At 41.9% G+C, this 24,451-nt stretch overlaps 1 protein-coding gene across 2 annotated transcripts in view; it reads left to right on the top strand.

The window, feature by feature from the left end:
- The first annotated feature begins 9,777 nt into the window (after positions 1-9,777).
- RIOX2 (ribosomal oxygenase 2) overlaps positions 9,778-24,451 on the top strand; it is a 32,991-nt gene continuing 18,317 nt past the window's right edge. The window contains exons 1-2 of one of the 2 annotated variants that reach the window (XM_045088248.1): positions 9,778-9,829; positions 15,151-15,622. In XM_045088248.1, coding sequence (XP_044944183.1) covers positions 15,185-15,622 — 438 coding nt within the window. In that variant the 5' untranslated portion in view covers positions 9,778-9,829; positions 15,151-15,184. Of the gene's footprint in view, positions 9,830-10,718; positions 10,855-15,150; positions 15,623-24,451 lie in introns of those variants that run through there. The other variant, XM_045088250.1, reaches the window with a different exon arrangement.

Genomic DNA, 24,451 nt, shown 5'->3' with positions numbered 1-24,451 from the left:
TCTAACTTATGCAATTTGTAGCCAGATTTTCTTCTTTGGATCATAAGCAACATTTCTTTTAAATTATTTAAATTTTTTTCATAAACAACTTATGTTATTTTTTTCCTGCAAAATAATTTTTATATGCAGCACACCAGCCCACTGAATGAGTATACTATAGTTTATTTAACCCATCTCTTCTTGTGGAACATTTGCTTTATTTCCTACTGCCTGTGATTATAATGGGCTGCAATTAACAACATAAAGAATATTTAAAAGTAGGGGTGCCTGGGTGGCTCAAGTCAGTAGGTTCAGTGGTTAAGCATCTGTCTTTGGCTCAGGTCATGATCTCAGGGTCCTGGGGATCCAGCCCCATGTTGGGCTCCTTGGTCAGTGGGGCGTCTGCTTCTCCCTCTCCCCATCCCTCCCCTTCCTTTGTGCACTCTGTCTCTGTCTGAAATAAATAAATAAAATCTTATAAAAAAAGAATATTTCAAAGTAAAATTATTTTAGAAACAAATTCAATTTTTAACCATATCCAAATTTCAGTGTTTATTTCCTTTATAAGAATTCCTATGCCATTAGAATCTGCCATATCAGACTCGCTTACCTGTTTGTTTAAATGGGTATATATTCCATTTAGACATTGTATAAAACATCTATATTAAACCTATTTATTGAAATTCTACTTTCTTCCATGACTGTGATTTCCATCACAAGCCCTTTTTGTAAGTAGGAAGTGAGATTGCAAATATTTGTGTATGAGTTGCTACATAATCATAATTTATGGTTACATTGCCTTAATCCTTGCAAGTGGATTAGTTTTCATGAATCAGGTCTATTATTTTGTATTGTGCCACTCATAATCCTGTTCCAGTTACTCACACCCACACATACAATTTTTTAACATGGAGATTAATTAGGAAAGGAATCATACCTAATTCTATAGTCATTACTAAAGTCAAAATTCCACTGAGATTATCAACACCCTCAAAGAAGTAAGAGAAAAAGGTGGTAAGGAAATTGCTATTTCAACCTCAATCCTATACCTGGTGCTGCTGTTACTTCCCGGCAGCATCTTAGGCAACACAGTCAATGTCACAGCCCATCTATCTCATTTGTGAAATGGAGCCACCTAATCGCTCTTTGTAAAACACTGCTTTGAAAGAGCCAAACTGTAACATCCTGGTCATTTTTTTTTTCATTTTATTTTATTTCTTTTCAGTGTTCCAGCATTCGTTTTTTATGCACCTTACCCAGTGCTCCATGCAATACGTGCCCTCCATAATACCCACCACCAGGCTCACCCAAACCCCTACCCCACTCCCCTCCAAAACCCTCAGTTTTTTTCTCAGAGTCCACAGTCTCTCATAGTTTGTCTCCCCCTTCAATTTCCCCCAACTCACTTCTCCTCTCCTTCTCCCCATGTCCTCGGTGTTATTCCTTGTGCTCCACAAGTAAGCAAAACCATATAATAATTGACTCTCTGCTTGACTTATTTCAATCAGCATAATCTCCTCCAGTCCCGTCCATCTGGATACAAAAGTTGGGTATTCATCCTTTCTGATGGAGGCATAATATTCCATTGTATGTATGGACCATATCTTCTTTATCCATTCATATGCTGAAGGGCATCTTGGTTCTTTCCACAGTTTGGCGACTGTGGCCATTGCTGCTATGAACATTCGGTTACAGTTTACCCCAAAGATACTGATGTAGTGAAAAGAAGGGCCACCTGGTTATTTTAAAATTATATCACTCTCCAACTGCAGTTTGACTTCCCTGAACTTGACAAAGAACTTGACATTTTGTTTTCTCTTGTGAAGAAACTGAAAGACAAAATGCGCTGGAAGGATATTTGTTAATGAGCAACATCTCAAGATAAAGGAAGGGAGCCCAGAAATAAAAAAAAAAAAAACAAAAAAAAACAAAAAAAAACACCAGAAAAACAAGGGAGTCTAATCCAGAGGTGGAGGTGGAAGTGGTCGAGGCAACCCTTAACTTAGAATATATGACAGCAGCACGGTCATTTCTCAGAAGATAAAATGGTGTGTGTGGGGGGGGGGCGCAGATTTTTTGACTCTTGCTTCTTTCCAGGAACTCAGGGGCTTCAGAAAAAGTTCAACATTGTCACTTGTTTTTCCAATTCTAATCTACTGCTGAATCACAACATTTTTTGATCAATAATGGGGCCAAGTGCGGAAAAGAGATTTCAGTCACTGAGAAAAATTACCATAGTTTTCTTTTCAATATATTGATACTTAATGTGATGTAGGAAACATTGAACTACATTTTGTTATCAATTAGGTCACTTGATGGATGAGCTATTATTTTTGGTCCCGGGATCGATACAGTTCATTATAGAAACTTATTTTCTACAAGAGTGCTCCAAAGGCTTTCTACAAAATTATGCAGCTAGTTGTTCACTCCTTGCCTTAGGCAATCAAAAGGAGATGAAGTTATAATATCATTAGCTAGTATTCTTAAACCTATTGGGAAGCAATAACAGTTTCTCAAGTTTGATAGATAAGCCAGAGTCCTTTATTAGGGACAGATAGGTTTTAATATTTCCAAGAAGACTAGCTACTGAACCAGGCCCCTTAGGAAACAAACTGGTTGCACACATTCATTTCTTCTCTTCTTTAGAGAACATTAATGCAGGTGTTTCAAGTGTTTTACACTTTTAAGAAGTGTTACGAACATAAACCTGCACATCAGATAAATTTTTAGAGCAATCACACCACCCCGGAATAACTTAAAAGGGGTTTTGTTAATTAGGTTGTAGTGTGGATGAAGTCATATTTAAATTTAATGCTGAATCATTGTGAAAGAAGCCTCAGAACCTGCTAAAGAGCTTTTAAATGAATATGCAGTTCAGGAACACAGTAAAGAAAGAGACGGTTTTGTGAAAATGAGCTCTAATAATTTAATGTGACTTACAAAGATAATGTGAATTTGAAGCAGGAGTGAAAAATAAGGCAAAAGAAAGAGAACGGTAGGAGCAAAAAATGTGGTTGATTCATAAAATGAACTCAGAGTTCCATAGTGTGTATCTTAAGGGAAGATTTGGATTTGAAGGTAGAATTAATTATATTATATTATTTTAGATAATATCCTGGTCTAGATTAATGCAACCAGATGATTATTGCTCATTTGTACAAAAGATGGCATGTCTTTGGGCAATCAAAGTAATTAATTGCATGTTGGTCCCCAAGTAATCAATGTAATATGCCATCCTGACCGAAATAATCAAATTATTCAAGTTATTAGGATCATTTGATTCTCTCTTGACATTATCTTTTACCCCTTTTATGCAGTATATTTAGTGGTAGAATTTCTACTTGATTCTTGTGGATTAACCATTTATTATATGGCAGAACGCTATTTTGTGTGAAATAATCTGAACTTGTTGGGGGTACAGATAGAATGACTTTATTTTTAATATACTTTATTGGCTATTACTTCTCTGCCCCTTGCTGGCATCTCAGGTAGATCCCACAGCTTTTTGGATACTTTTGAGTTATTGATCAACCAGCCAATCAATCAGCAACCATATATAGACACACACACATGCATACATACATACATAACATTCACTTTGATGATGGAGATTCAAGTATAAAGTATAGACTGATTTAAGTGTGTCTTTACTTTTCTCACCTCAGTCTTAAATCCTGAACTGTGGAAATTGTCCTAGAAAAAGGAAAAATCTGCTCTAGTACATGCCTCTCTCCTACCCTCCTCCATTCCACCAGGTTCAGGGACAAGAGATGGATGGGGAGGATTAGGGAAAGAACTGGCAAAAGTCTTTTCAGTAACACGTGTTTTAGTTCTTTTGGTTGGTTGATATCCATTGGGTGGCAGGTAGGCCTGGTGTCATAGGCGTTAAACCAGTATCCTTACACAAGGCCTCACCCATGGGTTTAATGCTCACGGTTGCCATCTTGAATTTCTTAATAATGTAATCTTTGAATGCCTTTTGTAAGTGAAGTCTTTTGGAACAACGGCCCACGTACCAAGGCCCAGGACGTGCAGTTCTGCTTCTGGCCCTGTGGGATGGGTTCTGGACCTTGCTTTCCTGCTTCCCTCTTCCAGCCCCACTGGAGCCCCACGTTACCCCCAGCCCTGATGGGGACCTATATACCAATCCACCCATCCCACAGTGCTTCCCTGACCTAGTTTGATGGTGCCATGCTGTGTTTAAAGAAGTCCTGGACTGGAGCAAGGCTCTCACCCATCCCCTATGCAGGGATGGTATGAGCCCTAGCTAAGAGGCGACAATTTCTTGAGTTTGGCCGATTTTCTTTGGGTTGGGGCCCTGACCAGTGCACCAGGAAGATTTATTTCCCCATCCCCAGCCTGGGCACAGCTGTATTGGTCCAGTGGCTAGCAGGAGAGGTTACTCGGAAGCCTGTCCGCCATGTGCTTCTGTGCGAATGTGGATGCTGAGTGCCACTACAGGGCCGTCCTATGCCTGTGAAGGGACGTACTCACCTTTCAAGTAGTCCTGTGTTTGCTAGAACATGAGATTGAATAGCAAAAAAAGCCCCAAAAAACAAAAAACAAAAAACAAGAAAATACCACCATTATAGTGAAGGGAGAATCTGCAAAGGAAATAAATCATTCTATATTTTAGTACCTTTAATAGCACTTCCCCTTGCCTTTGGAGCAAGGCATTTATGTTTTCATTTTTTACACAGCTCTGCCAATGATGTAGTCATTCCGGGTGGCGGGTCTTTAGAGGTCTACACACTGTGGTTCATTGACATTAATCCTGAGATCTCTGACTGACCTCATGTGATTTATACTCCTTTACCATCCATGCCAAAGTTTATGCATCTATTTTTATAAGTAACAGGAGTCTATAATTTTCTTTTTTTTAAGAGATATTTTCCTTTTCTATATTCAGAAGCAGTTTATGTAAAGTATATTTTTCTCTTCCTTGAAAGTTCAAAAAGATTCATTAGTAGTTCTGTCAGTTCCCAACTACCGCCACCTTAGAGATCAAGCAATTGGTCATTATTAGGTCATTATGATAAAATTTTTAAGGAAAGACAAATTAATGAATGTGCCATTGCAGTGTGAGTTTCTCTCAACCACCTCTACATGCTGTGCTAGTGTCCCAGGAAACATTTTCAGTGGAAGCCTGTTTACTTTTTTTTTTTTTTTTTTTAAGATTTTATCTTTGACAGATTTTATATTTGACAGAGAGATCACAAGTAGGCAGAGAGGCAGGCGGGGGGGGGGGAGCAGGCTCCCTGCTGAGCAGAGAGCTCAATGTGGGCCTCTATCCCAGGACCCTGGGATCATGACCTGAGCCGAAAGCAGTGGCTTAACCCACTTAACCCTGGTGTCCACCTGTTTACTTTTTAACAAAGCAATCCAAGAAGCATGAACGTAAAGGACCTGTGTGGGAGCGTATCTTATTTTTATAAGAATCATGGACAAGGGCCATCTGGCTGGCACAGTGTGTTAAGCCTCTTCCTTCCACTTGGGTCATGATCCCGGGGTCGTGGGATAGAGTCCTGCGTCAGGTTCTCTGCTCAGCAGGGAGCCTGCTTCCTCCTCTCTCTCTGCCTGCTTCTCTACCTACTTGTGATCTCTGTCAAATAAATAAATAAATCTTAAAAAAAAAATAGAATCATGGACGAGCTTGTTTCAGGGTTTATGGGTAACATATTTAGTGACAAAACTCTGAGGAAAACAGTCACTGGTCCAAACCCAGAGTGTACTTTATTTATTTACTTTTTAAACTTTTTTTAAAAAAGATTTTATTTGAGAAAGAGAGAGAGAGAGCACAAAAAGGGGGAGGAGCAGAGGGAGAGGAAGAAGCAGACTCTCGACTGAGCAGGGAGCCCAGTGCCAGGTTGGATCCCAGGACTCAAGATCATGACCTGAGCCAAAGGCAGAAGCTTCATCGGCTGAGCCATCCAGGCGTTCCCCAAGGGTGTATTTTAATCTGCAGGTGCTTGGCTATTGAAAAAGGGAGGTCTGAAGTATCATTTATTTAAAAAGTTAAACAGCCTATCACTGACTTTCCTGTAGATGTAGGCTGTAAAAGAAATTAGACTGTAAGCAAGACAAGAACATGGGAATACAAACCCAATCCAATTTTGTAAGCATTGAGTAACTACACTGTGCAAAGCTCTGTCCTAGTTTTCAGAACAAATGAAAGCAATTTCCTGGCTCCAAAGAGTTTATTTATTTATTTAAGATTTACTTATTTATATTTAGAGAGAGAGAGGGCAAGAGAAGCTTCATCAGACTCCCTACTGAGCATGGAGTCCAATGGGAGGCTTGATCTCAGGACCCTGAGATAGTGACCTGAGCCAAAACCAAGAGTTGGTTGCTCAACGGACTAAACCAAGCAAGTGCTCCATAGCTCCATGGAGTTTAAAACATAGTTATATAAATATGTAAAATATAATTCCAAACAGTAATTGTATACTTTTTTCAAGTCAGTTGGATTGATTTCAATGAGATGTATCATAGCTATAACTTTGGGATACTTCAGCCTGGGTCATTAAAAAAAAATGTGGTGCTTCTGAAGTTACCATAAGTCCAACCAAGATTATTCCACAGTAATATGATTATGTTGGTTAGAAGGTGACTTGCTGGAGGAGTGTAGTCAATGAAGAGAAACATATATGTGTAAAAGGCTCAGTTGCATTTAATTCATTCTATGAATCATGTTCAAGATGTTGTAGTGGATTTAACAATAATGCCTCTGAGAACAGCATTTGAAAGTTTTTTCTAAAAGATTTTATTTATTTATTTGACAAAGACAGTGAGAGAGGGAATACAAGCAGGGGGAGCAGAAGAGGGAGAGAGAGAAGCAGGCTCCCCGCTGAGCCAGGATCCGGATCTGGGGCTCAGTCCCAGGACCCTGAGTGCATGACGTGAGCAGATGGCTTAAGGACTGAGTCACCCAGGTGCCCCTAGCATTTTAAAGTTTAACATTCTTCTGCCTGCCTTATCTCACCTGAGACTCACAGCAGCTTTGTGAGTTGGACAAATTAAGCAAAATTAACCATTTTTCCACATGCAGAAAATTAGGTCCGAAAAGGGTCGATAGCATGGGGTTTTGACTTAAGTCCCAGATCTGCTCTCCAGTGGTTGTATAACTTTGAGCAAGTTATTTAACCTTGTTATGCTTTGGCTTCCTTATATTATATAAATTGTTTCCAAAAGTTAGGATGATAGTAATTATGGCACAGATATTTAATAAAATCATATATAAGAAAGAAATTACTTAGATCTTTTCTGGACCAAAGTGAATACAAATACATAGGGGGCACTATTCACACAGTTTAAAACAATGTCCGTGCTTTCTGGAATTCTGCGATGTCATAGCCTATAAAATAAAAGTAAGTTTGGAAACAAAAATTCCTAATACAAATATTAGTCACCTTACAAGCTCCTCCGTGTATATAGACTGAATGAATGATTCCAGTCAGACTGATTTTTCTTGTAATATCCTGTGGAAATTGGTGCACAGACCCTTAGGCTTATAGAATCTGGGAGCCAATAGGGATAAGAATTGTTTGGTTCAATCTCACTTTGTAAGTGAGGAAACTGAGCATTAGCAAAAAGAGGAAGCTAAGTTCATATACTGGGCATCTCCTCCCCTGAGTTAGATCCAATAACCTTAAAAAGGACACTCACACACCATGATTCTAAGATTCTTCATGCCCATCCTGAGTGGAGGTGGAGGAAGGACAGAGATGTGCTGGTGCAGCCTGAAGCCCAGGCAGCGCTGCCTCAGTGGGGAGCAGCAGTGAGGCGCTCCCTAGGAGGAACTGCTTAGGAGATCACAGGAGAGGATGACAAACTTGGCTTTTAAAGGGCAACACAAAGGTCATAAACACAAAGCACCCCTGCAGAACTGCAGTTTATTTTTTTGTAAGAATCCTAGACAAGTCTATTCAGGTTTCTGTCCAAGACAAGATAAGGCTGGAAACCTCTGCTCTCTCCTATCATCTCAGCATCTTGCTCCCAGGCTCCACAGGAGGATCACTAGGCTACTGGATTCAAATATGTGGGGGCTTCTGCAGGCTTTTCTGGGCAGGGCTGGGTCCCTAATCATCCATGACTCGGCTATCTCTGACATTGTTTTCATGAGGAAATGGATTACAGAAACAAAATAACCAACTTCTTAATAACTCTGGAATAAAAAAGCTGGAGACGGCGGAGCAGTCTGCTGCTTGTCCTCTGGAAGAACTTTAAACTCGAAGGACTAAAAGCAAAAGATCAACAAACCAATTACTCCCACAGTAGGTTAGGAAGGTCATAGGTGCTGGAAGCTCTTCTCTCTCTTCCTCTCCTTTTCCTCACTTTCTCTCCCTCCTCCTTTCCTTTATAGGCATGCCAGCCGCCGTGTTTAGATCTAAAAGAATGAGCATGACTTTCGTTTCATTTTGTTTTGTTTTGCCTGTCATGTTAAGAAATCTGGATGATAATGAAAATATCAGAGAGAACACACTGAAAGACAAAATTTGCAACAGGAGAACTCCTATACACAATGTATGATTTTTCCCCAGCAGAGCTGACTTCAATATGTACTTTGGTTCAGTTAGACGTCTTAGGGGCTATTCTATATTCTGAGAAATGGCTTTTTGTGTTGACATTGAGACTTCTTTACGACAAACACAAAGTACTGCTTTTCCATGTAATGGACATGGGTAAGAATTTACCATTTTTTGAATCCTTGTAACATCAATACTGTTCTTACATTATCTTGAGTGGATGTTTTGTAGTCAAAATAAAAAGGAAAGGACATTACCAATATAATGTCAACTGGATTAGAGGGATTTTTTTTTTTTGTAGTCTTTTATGAAGACAGATCTTTCTGAAAAAGTCTTTCCTGAAAGACAAATCTTCTCCAGATCTAAAGGTGAGCTTGTGCAAGCTAACCTCTCCAGACTCTGCTTCCTCTGCTGTAAGGGAAGGTAAGTACTAGGTTGAAGAGAGGATGAAGTGAAGAGCAGATGAAACACTTGGCAGGGTCCCTGCTAGCAAGAACTCCATTCAAGTTTTGCTATTACTGTTAGTTTGGGACAAGTGTTAGACAAAGATATACTTTGTTTCCATTTGCTCACCTGTCAGAAATAGGCATTAGTCTCAGTCATTTTGACAGAATGAAATAATTTCCTCTGGGTCTTCTTTGATGGTCTACAGAGCAAAGAAAACAGGCCAGAGCAGAGATGTGCCCTTGAACCCGGTGTCCGGTTGGTCCAGCCTTCCTACCCAAACGTTTCTCATAATGAGTGAGACGTACAGAGCCTTAGGCCGAAATGAAAAAATTGCTGAACTTCCAGTATCCTTTTAAACCAAGATTAATTCTCACTGCGGGAGCAACGCGATATAAATTACCGCTGACGATACAGAACAGCCTATCGTAGCATAGAGAGCCCCAAAGAAAGTGATGGGAGCACCTGGACGTCCAGCTCCCTTGGACATCTAGCTCCCTTGGACAGCTCACCTCGCCTCTCTGGGCCTCAGTTTCCCCATAGTAAGAACCCGGTTGTACTAAAACTGTTGCCCCAAATCCAGAGGCTCATCCGCCTCCAACTAAAAACAAAACAAAACACAAACACAAGAACCATCTATGTCCTTTAACACTAAAAAGAAAAACAGGCGGGCGTGAACACGTAGCCGGCACGGGTACCCGGGAGCCAGAAGCACGTACCACGGGATCGAAGGGGAGGGGCGGGAAGGCGGCGGCAGGAGCTGGAGCCTGAGCCGGCCGCCCCCCAGCGTGCGCACGTCGGCCCGCCCCGCCCCGCCCCGCCCGCCCCTCCCCCAGCCGCCGCCCCGCCCGCTCGCGGCCGCGCTCAACAGGCCGAGCAGGGTGAGTGCTGCGGTCTCCGCCTGCTGCTGTCCCGCGCGGCCCCTGGCGGGGTCGTGAGCGCTCTTCCCCCGCCAGAGCGCGTGTGCGGGTGGGGCCTGGGGGGCAGACCTGAGAGCCGAGCCCCCGGGAGCCTCGGGGGCCCCCGCTGGCGGGCGCTGGTGCTTTCCGGACCGGGGACGCGCGCTGACGCGCTCCGTGATTACGGGGACCGGGGCAGGGAGGACACGCCGGGTCTGGTGCTGCCCGGATGGAGGGGTCGGGTCTCGAGTGACCTGGGCACCGAGAGTGGCCCCCGTGAACCGCCGGTGGTCTGGAGACTGGGACGAGCGCTCGGAAAGTTTGGAGTCTCGGCAGGGAGAGTGACGCTCGCCCTGGCCCCGGCGGCAGGCTGCCTGGGAGCTTGGCCTCCACGTGGTCTGTGCTCCTGGAGTCTGGTCGGGCCTAGGAGACAGGCTTCCGGGCTGGGGAACCTGCAGCTCGGGCTGCGGAGCAGGGCAGCCGCGGCCCTCTGTCCAGCCCTAACTTTAAAATTCCAGCCCCCACGTGCAGTTCACTCAGCACGTGTGACTAGCCTGGTGGCCCGACAGTGGGTTGTCCAACAGGTTAGTGAGGCCAGGTTGCTGACTGTTTTCAGGAAGCAGGGGCCTGGGAGTCACAGGATGTGATTAGTCCACTAATTAATTGTAAATTCGACGCCAGGCCATTGATTTCACTGGACTCGCGTTTAAGTGGAGGAGCCCGATTTTCCCAGCCTCTGCCACAGTCTCTTGGATGGATGCTTTTGCCTCTCCCGCCTCATCCTTTGGAACGTCCTGCATCACCAAAATACTGAGATTATATATTATTATTATTATATATTATTATTATACCAAAATGTGGTATAATCCATTTTCTCCTTAAAATGCAGGAAAGAAGATAACTGCCAATTACAGCTTTAGGTCAACAAGAGAACCAGTTTTCCCTCTGGATAAACGTTTCTGTTGAGCAAAAAATGGTTTAGGTCAGCCTAGGCGACCTCCTTACAGGTGATATTTCTGTCCTGTGTGTGTGCCTTTGACCAGAATTTGACTATACTCGGTGTGAATGGATCCAGAATTCCTATGGGGAATTTACTACGTTCATGTGGATTTCTAGGCCCCAGCTACCAGAAGGACTAATCCATTGGGCTTCATATGGGGCCCAGAAGTGTGCATGTGAACAAGTGTTCCTGGTGACTACCCTGTAAAAGACACCTCTGGAGACTATAAAGACACACCACTGAGGGCTAATGTGCCATTCAGCTCTGACAGTGCAGTGGAAAACCCAAGCTACAACTGCCATCAGAACAATCCCCACTCAATAAACTGTTTTCCCCAACCCTGTTTTGTGTAAGGGTTTTGAGGACTTTTCTCTAAAATTATATATAAAAGATGAAAAAGGAGAATTCTGCAGACATTTCTTGGGGACCCATGTGACACGTTCTGTGCTGGGCTCTGGGAACGTGCAGATAGCTGTTGTCCTCAAGAAGCTGTGTTGACCTCTTGTCAGGGAATATTTCTACAGAAAAGGAGGTTAGGACACTTAAAAATATAAAGGCTCTGTTATATTCATCAGCTGTGGAATGGTTATCAGTATTGATTTTATTGTAGAGTTCATTCTTTAAAGTTGGTTAGATTAGTTTTTTTTTTTTTTAAATTTATGGACAGCTAGTCAAATATGAACTGAGTTTTGGTTTAATCTTTTTACACTTTAATATTTATAGTCAACTCAGACTGGGAACATTTGTTTTAACCTTAAAAATTGAAATATAATTGATAGATAATATTACTTTCAGGTATATAACATGATTTTCTATTTGTATACATTATGGGATACCAGTTGCTGTTTGTTTTTTGTTTAAGATTTAATTTATTTATTTGAGAGAGAGTGAGCAAGAGAGGAGAGAGCATAAGCCAGGAGTGGAGCACAGGGAGAGGGAGGGGCAGACTCCCCACTGATCAGGGAGCCCACTGTGGGACTATATCCCAGGACCCTGGGATCATGAACTGAGTTAAATGCAGCTGCTTAACAGCCTGAGCCACCCGGGGACCCCCCCCCCCACATTACTTTCTCTTTCTTTTTTTTTTTTTTTTTTAAGATTTTATTTATTTATTTGATGCCGAGAGAGATCACAAGTAGGCAGAGAGGCAGGCAGAGAGGGGGGAAGCAGACTCCCTGCTGAACAGAGAACCTGATGCGGGGCTCATCCCAGGACCTTGAGACCATGACCTGAGCTGAAGGCAGAGGCTTTACCCTCTGAGCCACTCAGGCAACCCCCTAATTACTTTTTTAAAGCTTTTTTTTTTTTTTTTTTTTTTTTCCCCCTGTAGCTCTTTAAAAATATTTACTCTAACTTCTGTTTGGGTGGTCTGTGAGGTTTATGGTCTGGCTTGTGTTGGCTTTACTTTTCTAGACAAAGGTTGTTCTTGTTTAATTACTATATTTTTTAGATTCTGAAATAGGCTTTTTTACTTTTTCTGAAATTGTGATGCATCTTAAGATTTTTACATGTTTAATGTGGTAAGGTGTGTCATCTCTTCTCCCCTCCACCCCCAAAAGCTGTTAAAAAGAATGGTTGTCTTACAATGTGGGTAGTGTGAGAATCAGAGAAATAGTATATTTTCCCAGTAACCTCTTAGCCAGTTTCCAATGAACTGAGCCTCAAATCATTTCAATATGAACATAGAAAAACATGCTGTAACTTCTGGCACTGTGAGTAGTGAAATTTATATTCTAACAAAAGCATTTGTTATGCAGTCCGTGCTGGGTTTATTTTATTGGTGATTATAGATGGGAAAAAATGCTTTAAGTGATTTTATTTTCAGCTTAAGTATTTTTTGTACTTCGTTTAACCACACTTCCTAGAGAATGTGCTTATACTGTATTTATAAATTGGGCTTAAAGAAAAGCCTTTTATTGTCCTGCTCTCCACATCCCTTAAATAAATTTTAAACTGACTAGTTTTGAGAGATAAGACATGTATGGCTAACTATGAAATTACTTTTTCATTATAGGATACCTTAATGATACAAACCTTCTGAACCAATTTAACGCTTTAAAAATTGGGAGCAATGTGTTGGGGTTCTCTAAGACCATTCCTAAGTTCAGTCATTTGCTGGGACTCACAGCTGATTTATTAAAGCAACAGACTATGTGCTTAATTGGCCCAGCAACTAGTTGTGACTATACCTGTGAAATATTGCCAACCAGGGAGGCTCAACAGACACTTCAGAACTCAGGGTTTTTATTGGGGGCCGACCATGTAGGCATCCTCTGCCTGGTGCTAAGCCCCAACTAGAATTCCAGACTCCCAGAAGGAAAACTGGTCTTCATTATAAACCACAGTGCATAAACAATATAGGCACAGTGAGTCATTTTTATTAATTAAAGGTGGTGGGAATGCTCCTGAAATCTAAGTTCTCAGACAATAGCCAAACACGGGGCCTTTGGAAGGACAGGCAGTAACTCTTCTGCACTAGTTGTGGTCTTTACTGAATCTGTCTTCATAGCTCCTTGTCTCTTTACCACATCTGGGTTCTAAGTACTAGCAATACTTTGTCTCACTGAAGCCTTGATTCTTCAGTTAAGAAATCAAACTGGTCTCGGGAACTTAGGAGGAATAGGGAACATTTTCAGAAAGTGTGACTTATGGATGACATATCCTAAAACTGCAAAAAAAATTTTTCCCCTAAGCTTAAGCCCTTACTCCTCCAACGCAAGCTTTTAGTGTCTATTTGTAATCGTTTTCCTCTTCAGTCCTGTGTTTTCCTATCAAAAGCACTTGATTTGAGCTGTTTATGGGTACAAAGTTTAGAGGCTAAAATGAGGCCACTAGAGTTGTTGTATATTTTGATGTTTCCACTTCCTAAATTGCTCCATTTACATTTGGGTTGCATTCATTTATAAATTGGTTGTTACAGTGTGTAACACGTATTTCCAGGGTACTTTTTTGCCAGGCCAGACCACTAATTCTACTTAGTTCACTATATAGCTGAAATGCACCTTAATTATAATAACAAAAGAGCAGAAAACAGTATTCTTACAATTCTGCTAGCCCTACAAAACAGAAAACCATAACATCTATTAAGTTACTGGACTTTGGGAAAAATTGTTTTTTATAAACATAATGGTTCTTATCCTTTTTGGGGAGCCAAAAACTCTTTTAAAGAATCGGCTGAGAACAATGTGCCTACACCCCAAATATACAGATACACATACACTCTGAAATAGAATCTTGCAGTTTCTGGAAAGTAATTTGAAATACCATCCTTGAATCCAAGGTGAAGGACAGCAGCATTATAAATGTGACAGTAGTTGCGGTTTGGGGGCAGTTCCGAGAGAGGCTCAGCAAAGCTGGGGGTGTCGCTACTCAGATGTGGGCCGTGGACCAGCAGCAGCATTATTACCTGGGATCTTGTTAGAAATGCAGAACCTCAGCCCTGCCTCAGCCCTAGATGCCCAGGTGATGGCGTGCATGTTAAAGTTGGGGGGAGCACTGTGTCTGAGGTTACTGATGTTGGTATTTTATTGTGTCTTCTCGTTTAAAAGTTAAAGCTTTTTAAAGATGGGGTATACCTATCTTTAGCTTTTACTCTGCAGCCTCTAACTCGTGTTTTTTGGGTTTTTTGTTTGTTTGTTTTTTAATGGGAGCGGGGTTTCCCATAACGTAGCAATTTTCAAGAATAAGCTGCAGATCAAAAGTGAGGAGATTTATGTGGTGAGGAAAAGATTTGGGAACAGGCAGCTTCTCGCTGCCACCACCAGGAGATGCCACTGGCCCAGGGCACATTGGTCGCCTTCCTGAAGCAGTTGGGGGTGGTGCTGTGCCGAGGAGCAGTTGGCAGTGGGCCCCTCTTGGTAGTTCTCGAGGCAAGTGTTTGTAACTCAAGAGTACATCTAATTAGGCTTGGGACCTGGTGCTGACAGAAGCCAAATTTGGGATTTTTGACTGCTGTGTCAGCGGCCGCCGGCTGAACCTGTGACCTGGAACTGCCAAGATAGCAGAACCATTCATTTGGGATCATTATACCTCCTAATAAACAGACAACAAATTTCATGACTTAGTGCTGATGTACAAGAAAAACATGCTTTCTTTTAGATGAATATGTAATCGGAGAGTGGTTGAGGCTGAATCCTATCTTGGGATTTGTGGTGTTGGCTGGAGGCTCTGTCACATCCCAGAGGAGATGGCATTGACTTCCAAATTCTCCTGAAAGTGTCATGGTCACATGTGCATGATCTGCTAACACAGACACTGGCACTCCTAGTTAGCCTAACCATGCGTGTGCTTTGTTCTTTGGTAGGTCCATTTCCTCACTGCTTTGTCTTGAGGACGCAATGATGCCGAAGAAAGCAAAGCCCACAGGGAAAGGGAAGGAAGAGGGATCTGTTCCCTGTAAGCAGTTGAAGATGGAGGCAGCTGATGGACCCTGCTCCACTTTGAATTTTGAAAGCCCCAGTGATCTCTTTGAAAGTTTAATCTCCCCCATCAAGACAGAGACTTTCTTCAAGGAATTCTGGGAGAAGAAGCCCCTTCTCATTCAGAGAGATGACCCTGCAGTGGCGACTTATTACCAGTCTCTGTTCAGGCTGTCAGATCTGAAGATTCTCTGCAGCCGGGGTATGTACTATGGAAGAGATGTGAATGTTTGCCGCTGTGTCAACGGGAAGAAGAAGGTTTTAAATAAAGATGGCAAAGTGCACTTCCTTCAGCTGAGAAAAGATTTTGACCAGAAAAGGGCAACAATTCAGTTTCACCAACCTCAGAGATTTAAGGTAACAGATTCTCCTCATCACAGAATCATTTCGTGTGTTAAAGTGCTAACATTTGGCCCCAGATCAGCTCAGGGATGAACCTGGGATGATTAGCGTCCTGCCAGTTTGAATGCTCTTAAAATCCATTCCAAATTAGGAGATCCTGTGCTATCTTTTGGCTAAACTGTTAGAATCACCCAACAACTCAAGGGGACATAATTCGGTGTCATCACACAGCAAAAACTGTATTGCAAGTATATAAATTAACATTAAACCTCCAGGAGCATGTTCTGTGGGTGGTTTATGTTTCGGTGTGTATGGTAGACATTTCTATTTGGTTTATCCTGTCATTATAATTTAAGACATGATAGTGTCAGGGTGATCATTTTCTTCTTGAAGTTGGTTCCCTTTACTGCTCACAACGAGCTAAGTAGAGGCTTTGGAGCTGTGACCAGATAAAGTACCAGATGCATGTTTAAGAATGAGACTTTACCCTTATTAACAGCCTCCAGGTAACTTGGAGGGTGTGGGTCCTGGAACTACTCCCAGGGAGGCCATCACAGGTGGAAAGTAGCTTTGATTTGCAAGTCTGGGAGTTTTGGCTCATTTTTATTTATTTTATATCAGGCTTAACATTCAAGAAATAATTGACTTTCTCTCTGCTCAGTGTCTGCTTCATAAAATACAATCTTAGCTAATCTGCTTTTGTAGATGTTTGAGATCTTTAGATGACAGGTAGCCCAGAACAAATGAGGGCCTCTTTTCAGTTCAGAAATCCCCTTTCATGACCCATGGCGGAACCAAAATGGCAGCGTGGGAGGAGGAGGAGAGCTGTCTTTGAGGTTCCCTGGTGAGGATTCTGGCTGTGTGATGGCTCCTGGGACTTTGTCAGCAGTTATCAGTACTGTTTCCTATGACTGAATTTAGTTGCTTTGTTAGAGCCCATTGGCCAGATCTAGTGAATGCCTTTTCCTCTCTTGTCCAGAGTAACTTGAACCTATTTGTGCTCTGGATAAAGTATAAGTATTCTTAGATGTTTCAGTACAAGTCCTGATTTCAGATAGTCCATCTCATGCAGTCATAAGAAGTTGAATTGTTCCTGGAGTGCCAACCTTTTGGCCCAAACACTGAAAAAGAATTTATAAATAACTTGCCAGACCAAGTCATGATTTTAATTCAGGAAATATGGATACCATGGTGCTTCTCTCTGAGCTAGTCCTTGACTCTTTCGTTGGATAGAAGCAGCACTTTTTTTAAAAAGTGGGTTTTAGACACTTAATAACTATGAATATAAAAGGTCAACGAAGTTGATTATATGTAATTTGGTAACAAACTAGTGAAAGGTTATCATTTGCCATATGAGTGGTGTCCTTAGTGGCTGTCATTACTCTACTCTAGAATCATCTTGGGCTTTTCCTGCTCATCTCTTAAGTCCTGCACATTTCTCCTCTGATTCCAGGTGGCCAAGAATGTATTTTCTTTGCCCTGTTGACTCAGCTCTTTGGCCAAGTTTAGGAAAGTGGGAAGGATGAGCTTTCTTGGTCTAAAGTCAGCCCCCTGGCTAATTTTCTCTTTCTACCACCTGAGAGACCTGTAGGAGCTCACCCTCTTAGAGTGGATGCTGGGTTCTAAATAGTTTATTATGAGAAGGTTTAGTGTGTGTGTGTTTAGGAATGTGCATATTAATATCAGGATAGTAAAAGCCTAGAGGCAGTTCATCACTGGCTAGGTTGAGAGACTGTTAAAGTAGACAGTGTCTTCAGAATGTGTACAAATCCTTTTCTAGTTGGTCTGGAAATGAATAAGGAGGTAATCAGAGAGCCCTAAGTTGTTTCCCACCTTCTTTGGGTATCCATATGTCAGAGGTCTGAGTGTGTTTACCAAATCCACATATGTTCACTTTTGAATTGTCTTTTTTTATATTATTTATTTATTTGAGAGAGAGAGAGCAGGAGCAGGGGAAGTGTGGAGGAAGAGGGAGAAGTAGACTCTCCCCATAGAGCACAGAGCCCAATCCCAGGAGCCCAAGATCATGACCCTAGCTGAAGTCAGACACATAACCTACTGAGGCACACAAGTGTCCCACTTTGGAACCTTCTAATAGACATTTGAAATAAGGTATTCACTCTATTTTGTATGTGAAAACATTGGAGTTCAGAGCTATGGGCCTTTTCCATAGCTGCTAAGTAAGGACTTCTGACTCCAAATCTAAGGCATTTTCCTGCCATACTTTTAAAGATGTTGATTGCTACGTAGCAGGGCTTTACCATGTTTGTTTTTGCCTTTCTTTAGGTGTACCCATGGGCTTCTGGTTCCACAAGCAGTTGCATTCAGTTTTGATTTTTATGAGTAGGTCAGTGGAGAGAGAAGGTTGTACCTAGCTAGGGGAGAAGCTTCCACCTTCGCTTTTCTCTGCTCCGGGGTCCTCACTGGCATCGCCAGACAAGGTTGGGAGTCCTGACTTAAAGCAGACAAATTTTGATTGCCTGGGTGGCTCTGTCAGGTAGGTGTCTGCCTTTAGCTCAGGTCATGATCCTGGGGTCCTGGGATCGAGTCCTGCATTGGGCTCCCTGCTCTGCAGGGAGCTTGCTCTCCCTCTCTCTCTCTCTGTCTCATGAATGAATACATTTTTTAAAAAATCTTTAAAAAAAGACAGGTGTTTTGTTTTGTTTTAAGATTTTATTCATTTATTTGACAAAGAAAAGAGCATAATCAGGAGGAGCAGGAGAGGGAGGAAGAGGCTCCTTGCTCGGCAGGAAGCTGGACATGGGGCTCGATCCCAGTACCCTGGGATCATGACCTGAGCCAAAGGCTGACATGTAATGACTGAGCCACCCAGGTGCCCCAGAAGATAGGTTTTAAGAGCCTTGTTTGTGCCTAAGTAAGTCAATGTTGGTGAGGCAATAACATTTGTATATTGCCTTGCAATTAAGTTGTTTTATCAGTCTTAGTGGGGGAGTACTCATTTTACAATAAAGATGCTAAAGTCATTTAGTTTGTAACTACAACTTGGATTGAGGTGGTTTGACTTCATGTCTCTTTCTACTAGGCTATACTTAGCAGAATCAGGAGCTAAAGGTCCAGGAGAATTGAAAAATTATGCAACCAATAGACCCAGATGCTTGAGCTGGGAGGCATAAAGTCACCCATCTGGTCCTGAGATGCCTCTCAGGCCATCAGAAGGAGTAGCCCTGGTTTTCTAATGGTTCCAGTTATAGTATGGGTATAATTACAAAGCCAGATCCTGCTGGCTCCTCCCTGGTATAAATTAGGCTCTTTGGGGGCTCTCTTAACTCCTTGGAGCTACTCAGAAGCCATTAAGTTATTCTTCCTCTGTTAAGTAGAACCCTTGATCTATAAATGGATCAGTAGCCCAGTGGTCTTTATAAAGGTGTCTTCCAAAGTGCTTTTCCTACTGACCTAATTCTTTCCCACTTGATACTTTTAATACTGTAGATCCTTTTTTAGTCAAATGGTAAGACCAACTCCCAAGCTGTAGTCATTGGCTGACTCCCCAAACTTTTAAAAATACATTTTAGTGTCTTTTGTATGCTAAGCACTGTACATTCATATCCTTGAGACTGAATGTCTTTAATAACTGCTAGTGTCCTTGAAGTGACTTGTGTTTCCTTTCAGATGATTCCTAAAGAGGCAGTATGGGGCCAGGGCTAAAGGGCTCCAGCCAGGCTGCCTGGATTTCAATCCTGGCTCCATCATATGTTAGCTGTGTGTTCTCGTGCTTTGGTTTCCTCATCTGTGAACCGGACGTTAAGACATTGCTCCCCTTACGGGACAGGGTTGTTGGGAGGCTTATATAACCAGTGTATGTAAAGCACTTAGAAACAGGGCCTGGCAGAGAAGGGGGGCTAATACCTGCCTGGCCTGATTGCTCCCCTCCTCTCCTCAGCATTCATAGTCTCTCTCTCAGGAAAATCAGCATTCATAGTCTCTCTCTCAGGAACTACTGTAGAACTCTCCCTGCACACCCCCACAACACTCCCCACCTGCAAAAAAATTCTTGTACTTTAACGAGTCTTTCCCATTTCAGTAAGGTGAAGCAGGCACTAATTAATTACCCAGCCAAATCTAGAAGGGTTTTAATCCCCTTCCCCTTCCCAAACCCCACTGTAGTTCATCATAATCCCTCACAGCCTGTGCTACTTCCAGTGTGCATCTCCACCTCCTCTTCCCCCCACCACCCTGCTCATCTCTGACCTGGGCTCCTGCCTTAATAGCTCCCCAACTGAGGTCTTTTCATTTTCTCCAGGCCACTCTCCACACAGTAGCCAGAGTGAGCTTTCAGAAATGTACTTTAGCTCTCAACTCTATGGTCAACTAATCTTTGACAAATCAGGAAAGAATGTCCAATGGAAAAAAGACAGTCTCTTCAAAAAATGATGTTGGGAAACTTGGACAGATACTGCATAAAAATGAAACTGGACAATTTCCTTATATCACACATGAAAATAGACTCAAAATGGATGAAGGACTTCAGTGTGAGACAGGAATCCATCAAAATTCTTGAGGAGAACACAGGCAGCAACCTCTTCAACCTCAGCTGCAGCAACTTCTTCCTAGAAACATTGCCAAAGGCAAAGGAAGCAAGGGAAAAATGAACTACTGGGACTTCATCAAGATCAAAAGCTTTTGCACAGCAAAGGAAACAGTCAACAAAACCAAAAGACAACTGACAGAGTGGGAGAAGATATTTGCAAACGACATATCAGATAAAGGGCTAGTTCCAAAATCTATAAATCAAACCCAACATCCAAAGAACAAAAAATCCAGTCAAGAAATGGGCAGAAGACATGAACAGACATTTCTGCAAAGAAGACATCCAGATGGCCAGCAGACACATGGAAAAGTACTCCACATCACTTGGCATCAGGGAAATACAAATCAAAACCATACCACCTCACACAAGTAGAATGGCTAAAATTAACCAGTCAGGAAATGACAGATGCTGGCGAGGATGCAGAGAAAGGGGAGCCCTCCTACATTGTTGTTGGGGATGCAAGCTGGTATATCCCCTCTGGAAAACAGTATGGAGGTTCCTCAAGAAGTTGAAAAGAGAGCTACCCTATGACCCAGCAATTGCACTACTGGGTATTTACCCTAAAGATACAAATGTAGTGATCCGAAGGGGCATGTGCACCTGAATGTTTATAGCAGCAATGTCCACAATAGCCAAACTATGGAAAGAACCTAGATGCCCATCAACAGATGAATGGATAAAGAAGAGGTGGTATGTATATACAATGGAATACTATGCAGCCATCAAAAGAAATAAAATCTTGCCATTTGCGATGACGTGGATGGAACTAGAGGGTATTATGCTTTAAGTCAATCGGAGAAAGACAATTATAATATGATCTCCCTGATACGAGGAAGTTGAGAGGCAACGTGGGGAGTTTGGGGGGGTAGGAAAAGAATAAAACAAGATGGGATTGTTAGGGAGATAAACCATAAGAGACTCTTAATCTCACAAAACAAATTTAAGATTGCCAGGGAGAGGGTGGTGGGGTTATGGTTACTGGGGAAGGTATGTGCTATGGTGAGTGCTGTGAAGTGTGTAAACCTGGTGATTCACAGACCTGTACCCCTGGGGCAAATAATACATTATATGTTAATTTAAAAAAATAAAAGAAGCTTCCACCCTAGTGAAGAATAATACAGAAAACTGAGAAATTGGCAAGGCAGGGAATCAGGAGTCATGCAGGATTTTACGCAGGGCCATGAAAGATCTAATGTATATATATATATATTTTTTAATTTTTAATTTTTTATTTAACATATAATGTATTATTAGCCCCAGGGGTACAGGTATGTGAATCATCAGTCTTACCCAATTTACAGCACTCATCATAGCACATACCCTCCCCAGTGTCCCTCACCCAGCCACCCTGTCCCTACTGCCCACCACCCTTCAGCAGCCCTCAGTTTGTTTCCTGAGATAAGAGTCACTTATAGTTTGTCTCCCTGGTCCCATCTTGTTTCATTTTTCCCTCCATTCCCGCCACGGACCCCAGTCCTGCCTATCACACTTCTCATATCAGAGAGATCATATGATGATTCTCTTTCTCTGATTTAGTTTGCTTAGCATACTACCCTCTAGTTTCATTCACGTTGTTGCAAATGGCAAGATTTTGGTATTTTTTTTTTTTAAAGATTTTATTTATTTATTTGACAGACAGAGATCACAAGTAGGCAGAGAGGCGGGCAGAGAGAGAGAGGAGGAAGCAGGCTCTCTGCTGAGCAGAGAGCCCGATGCGGGACTTGATCCCAGGACCCTGAGATCATGACCTGAGCCGAAGGCAGTGGCTTAACCCACTGAGCCACCCAGGCGCCCCGATTTTGGGTTTTTGATGGCTGCATAGTATTCGTGTGTGTGTGTATGTATGTGTGTTTGTGTACCATATCTTTATCCATTCATCTGTTGATGGGCATCTAGGTTCTTTCCATAGTTTGGCTATTGTGGACATTGCTGCTATAAACATTCAGGTGCACATGCCCCTTCGGATCACTACATTTGTATCTTTAGGGTAAATACCCAGTAGTGCAATTGCTGGGTCATAGGGTAGCTCTCTTTTCAACTTCTTGAGGAACCTCCATACTGTTTTCCAGAGGGGATATACCAGCTTGCATCCCCAACAACAATGTAGGAGGGCTCCCCTTTCTCCGCATCCTCGCCCAAACCTGCCATTTCCTGACTGGTTAATTTTAGCCATTCTACTGGTGTGAGGTGGTATCTCACTGTGGTTTTGATTTGTATTTCCCTGATGCCAAGTGATGTGGAGCACTTTTTCATGTGTCTGTTGGCCAGCTGGATGTCTTCTTTGCAGAAATGTCTGTTCATGTCTTCTGCCCATTTCTTGACTGGATTATTTGTTCTTTGGGTGTTGGGTTTGATAAGTTCTTTATAGATTTTTGGAACTAGCCCTTTATCTGATATGTCGTTTGCAAATATCTTCTCCCACTCTGTCAGTTGTCTTTTGGTTTTGTTGACTGTTTCCTTTGCTGTGCAAAAGCTTTTGATCTTGATGAAGTCCCAGTAGTTCATTTTTTCTCTTGCTTCCCTTGCCTTCAGTGATGTTTCTAGGAAGAAGTTGCTGCAGCTGAGGTTGAAGAGGTTGCTGCCTGTGTTCTCAAGGACTTTGATAGATTCCTGTCTCAGATTGAGGTCTTTCATCCATTTTTTGAGTCTGTTTTTGTGTGCGGTATAAGGAAATTGTCCACTTTCATCCTTCTGCATGCGGCTATCCAAGTTTCCAAACACCTCTTTTAAGAGATTGTCTCTTTTCCATTGGACATTCTTTCCTGCTTTGTCGAAGATTAGTTGACCAAGGAGTTGAGGGTCCATTTCTGGGCTTTCTATTCTGTGTCAGTGATCTGTGTGTCTGTTTTTGTGCCAGTACCATACCATCTTGATGATTACAGCTTTGTAATAGAGATTGAAGTCTGGAATTGTGATGCCACCAACTTTGGGTTTCTTTTTCAACATTCCTCTGGCTATTCAGGGCCTTTTCTGGTTCCATATAAATTTTAGGATTATTTATTCTCTTTCTTTGAAAAAAATTGATGGTATTTTGATAGGGATTGCATTAAATGCATAGATTGCGTTAGGTAGCATAGGCATTTTCACAATATTTTTTCTTCCAATCTATGAGCATGGAATGTTTTTCCATTTCTTTGTGTCTTCCTCAATTTCTTTTAGCAGTACTTTATAGTTTTGTGAGTACAGACTCTTTGCCTCTTTGGGTAGGTTTATTCTTAGGTATCTTACGGTTTTGGGTGTAATTGTAAATGGGATTGACTCCTTAACTTCTCTTTCTTCTATCTTGCTGTTGGTGTATGGAAATGAAGCTGATTTCTGTGCATTAACTTTATATCCTGAAACTTTACTGAATTCCTGTATGAGTTCTAGCAGTTTTAGAGTGGAGTCATTTGGGTTTTCCACATAAAGTATCATATTACCTGCAAAGAGTGAGAGTTTGACTTCTTGACTGACTTGGATGCATTTTATTTCTTTTTGTTGTCTGATTGCTGAGTCTAGGACTTGTAGTACTGTGTTGAATAGCAGTGGTGATAGTGGACAGCCCTGCCATGTTCCTGAACTTCGTAGAAAAGCTCTCAGTGTTTCCCCATTGAGAATGATATTTGCTAGGGTTTTTCATACCTTTGATGATATTGAGGTATATACCATCTATCTGCACACTGTGAAGAGTTTTAGTTAAGAAGGGATGTTGTACTTTGTCAAATGCTTTTTCAGCATCTGTTGAGAGGATCATATGGTTATTTTTTCTTTTATTAATGTCTTTTATCACATTGATTTGCAGATACTGAACCAACCTTGAAGCCCAGGAATAAGTCCCACTTGGTTGTGGTGAATAATCCTTTTCGTGAACTGTTGGATGCTATTGGCTAGTATTTTGGTGAGAATTTTTGCCTGTGTGTTCATCAGGGATATTGGTCTGTAATTCTCCTTTTTGTGGGGTCTTTGTATGGTTTTGGGATCAAGGTAATGCCTCATAAAATGAGTTTGGAAGTTTTCCTTCCATTTCTACTTTTTGGAACAGTTTTAGGAAAATAGGTATTAATTTTTCTTTAAATATTTGGTAGAATTCCCCTGGGATGTCATGTGGCCCTGGACTCTTGTTGGGAGATTTTTGATGACTGCTTCAATCTCCTTACTAGTTATGGGTCTGTTCAGGTTTTCTATTTCTTCCTGGTTCAGTTTTGGTAGTTTATACGCCTCTAGGAATACATCCATTTCTTTCAGATTGTCACATTTGCTGGTGTATAGTTGGTTGGATTAATTGTTTGTATTTCTTTAGTGTTGGTTGTGATCTC

Source organism: Mustela putorius, unplaced genomic scaffold (genome assembly GCF_011764305.1).
Source record: "Mustela putorius furo isolate JIRA1106 unplaced genomic scaffold, ASM1176430v1.1 tig00003834_pilon_pilon_pilon, whole genome shotgun sequence".
NCBI lineage: Eukaryota > Metazoa > Chordata > Mammalia > Carnivora > Mustelidae > Mustela > Mustela putorius.
This window is presented reverse-complemented; position numbering and strand designations above follow the sequence as displayed.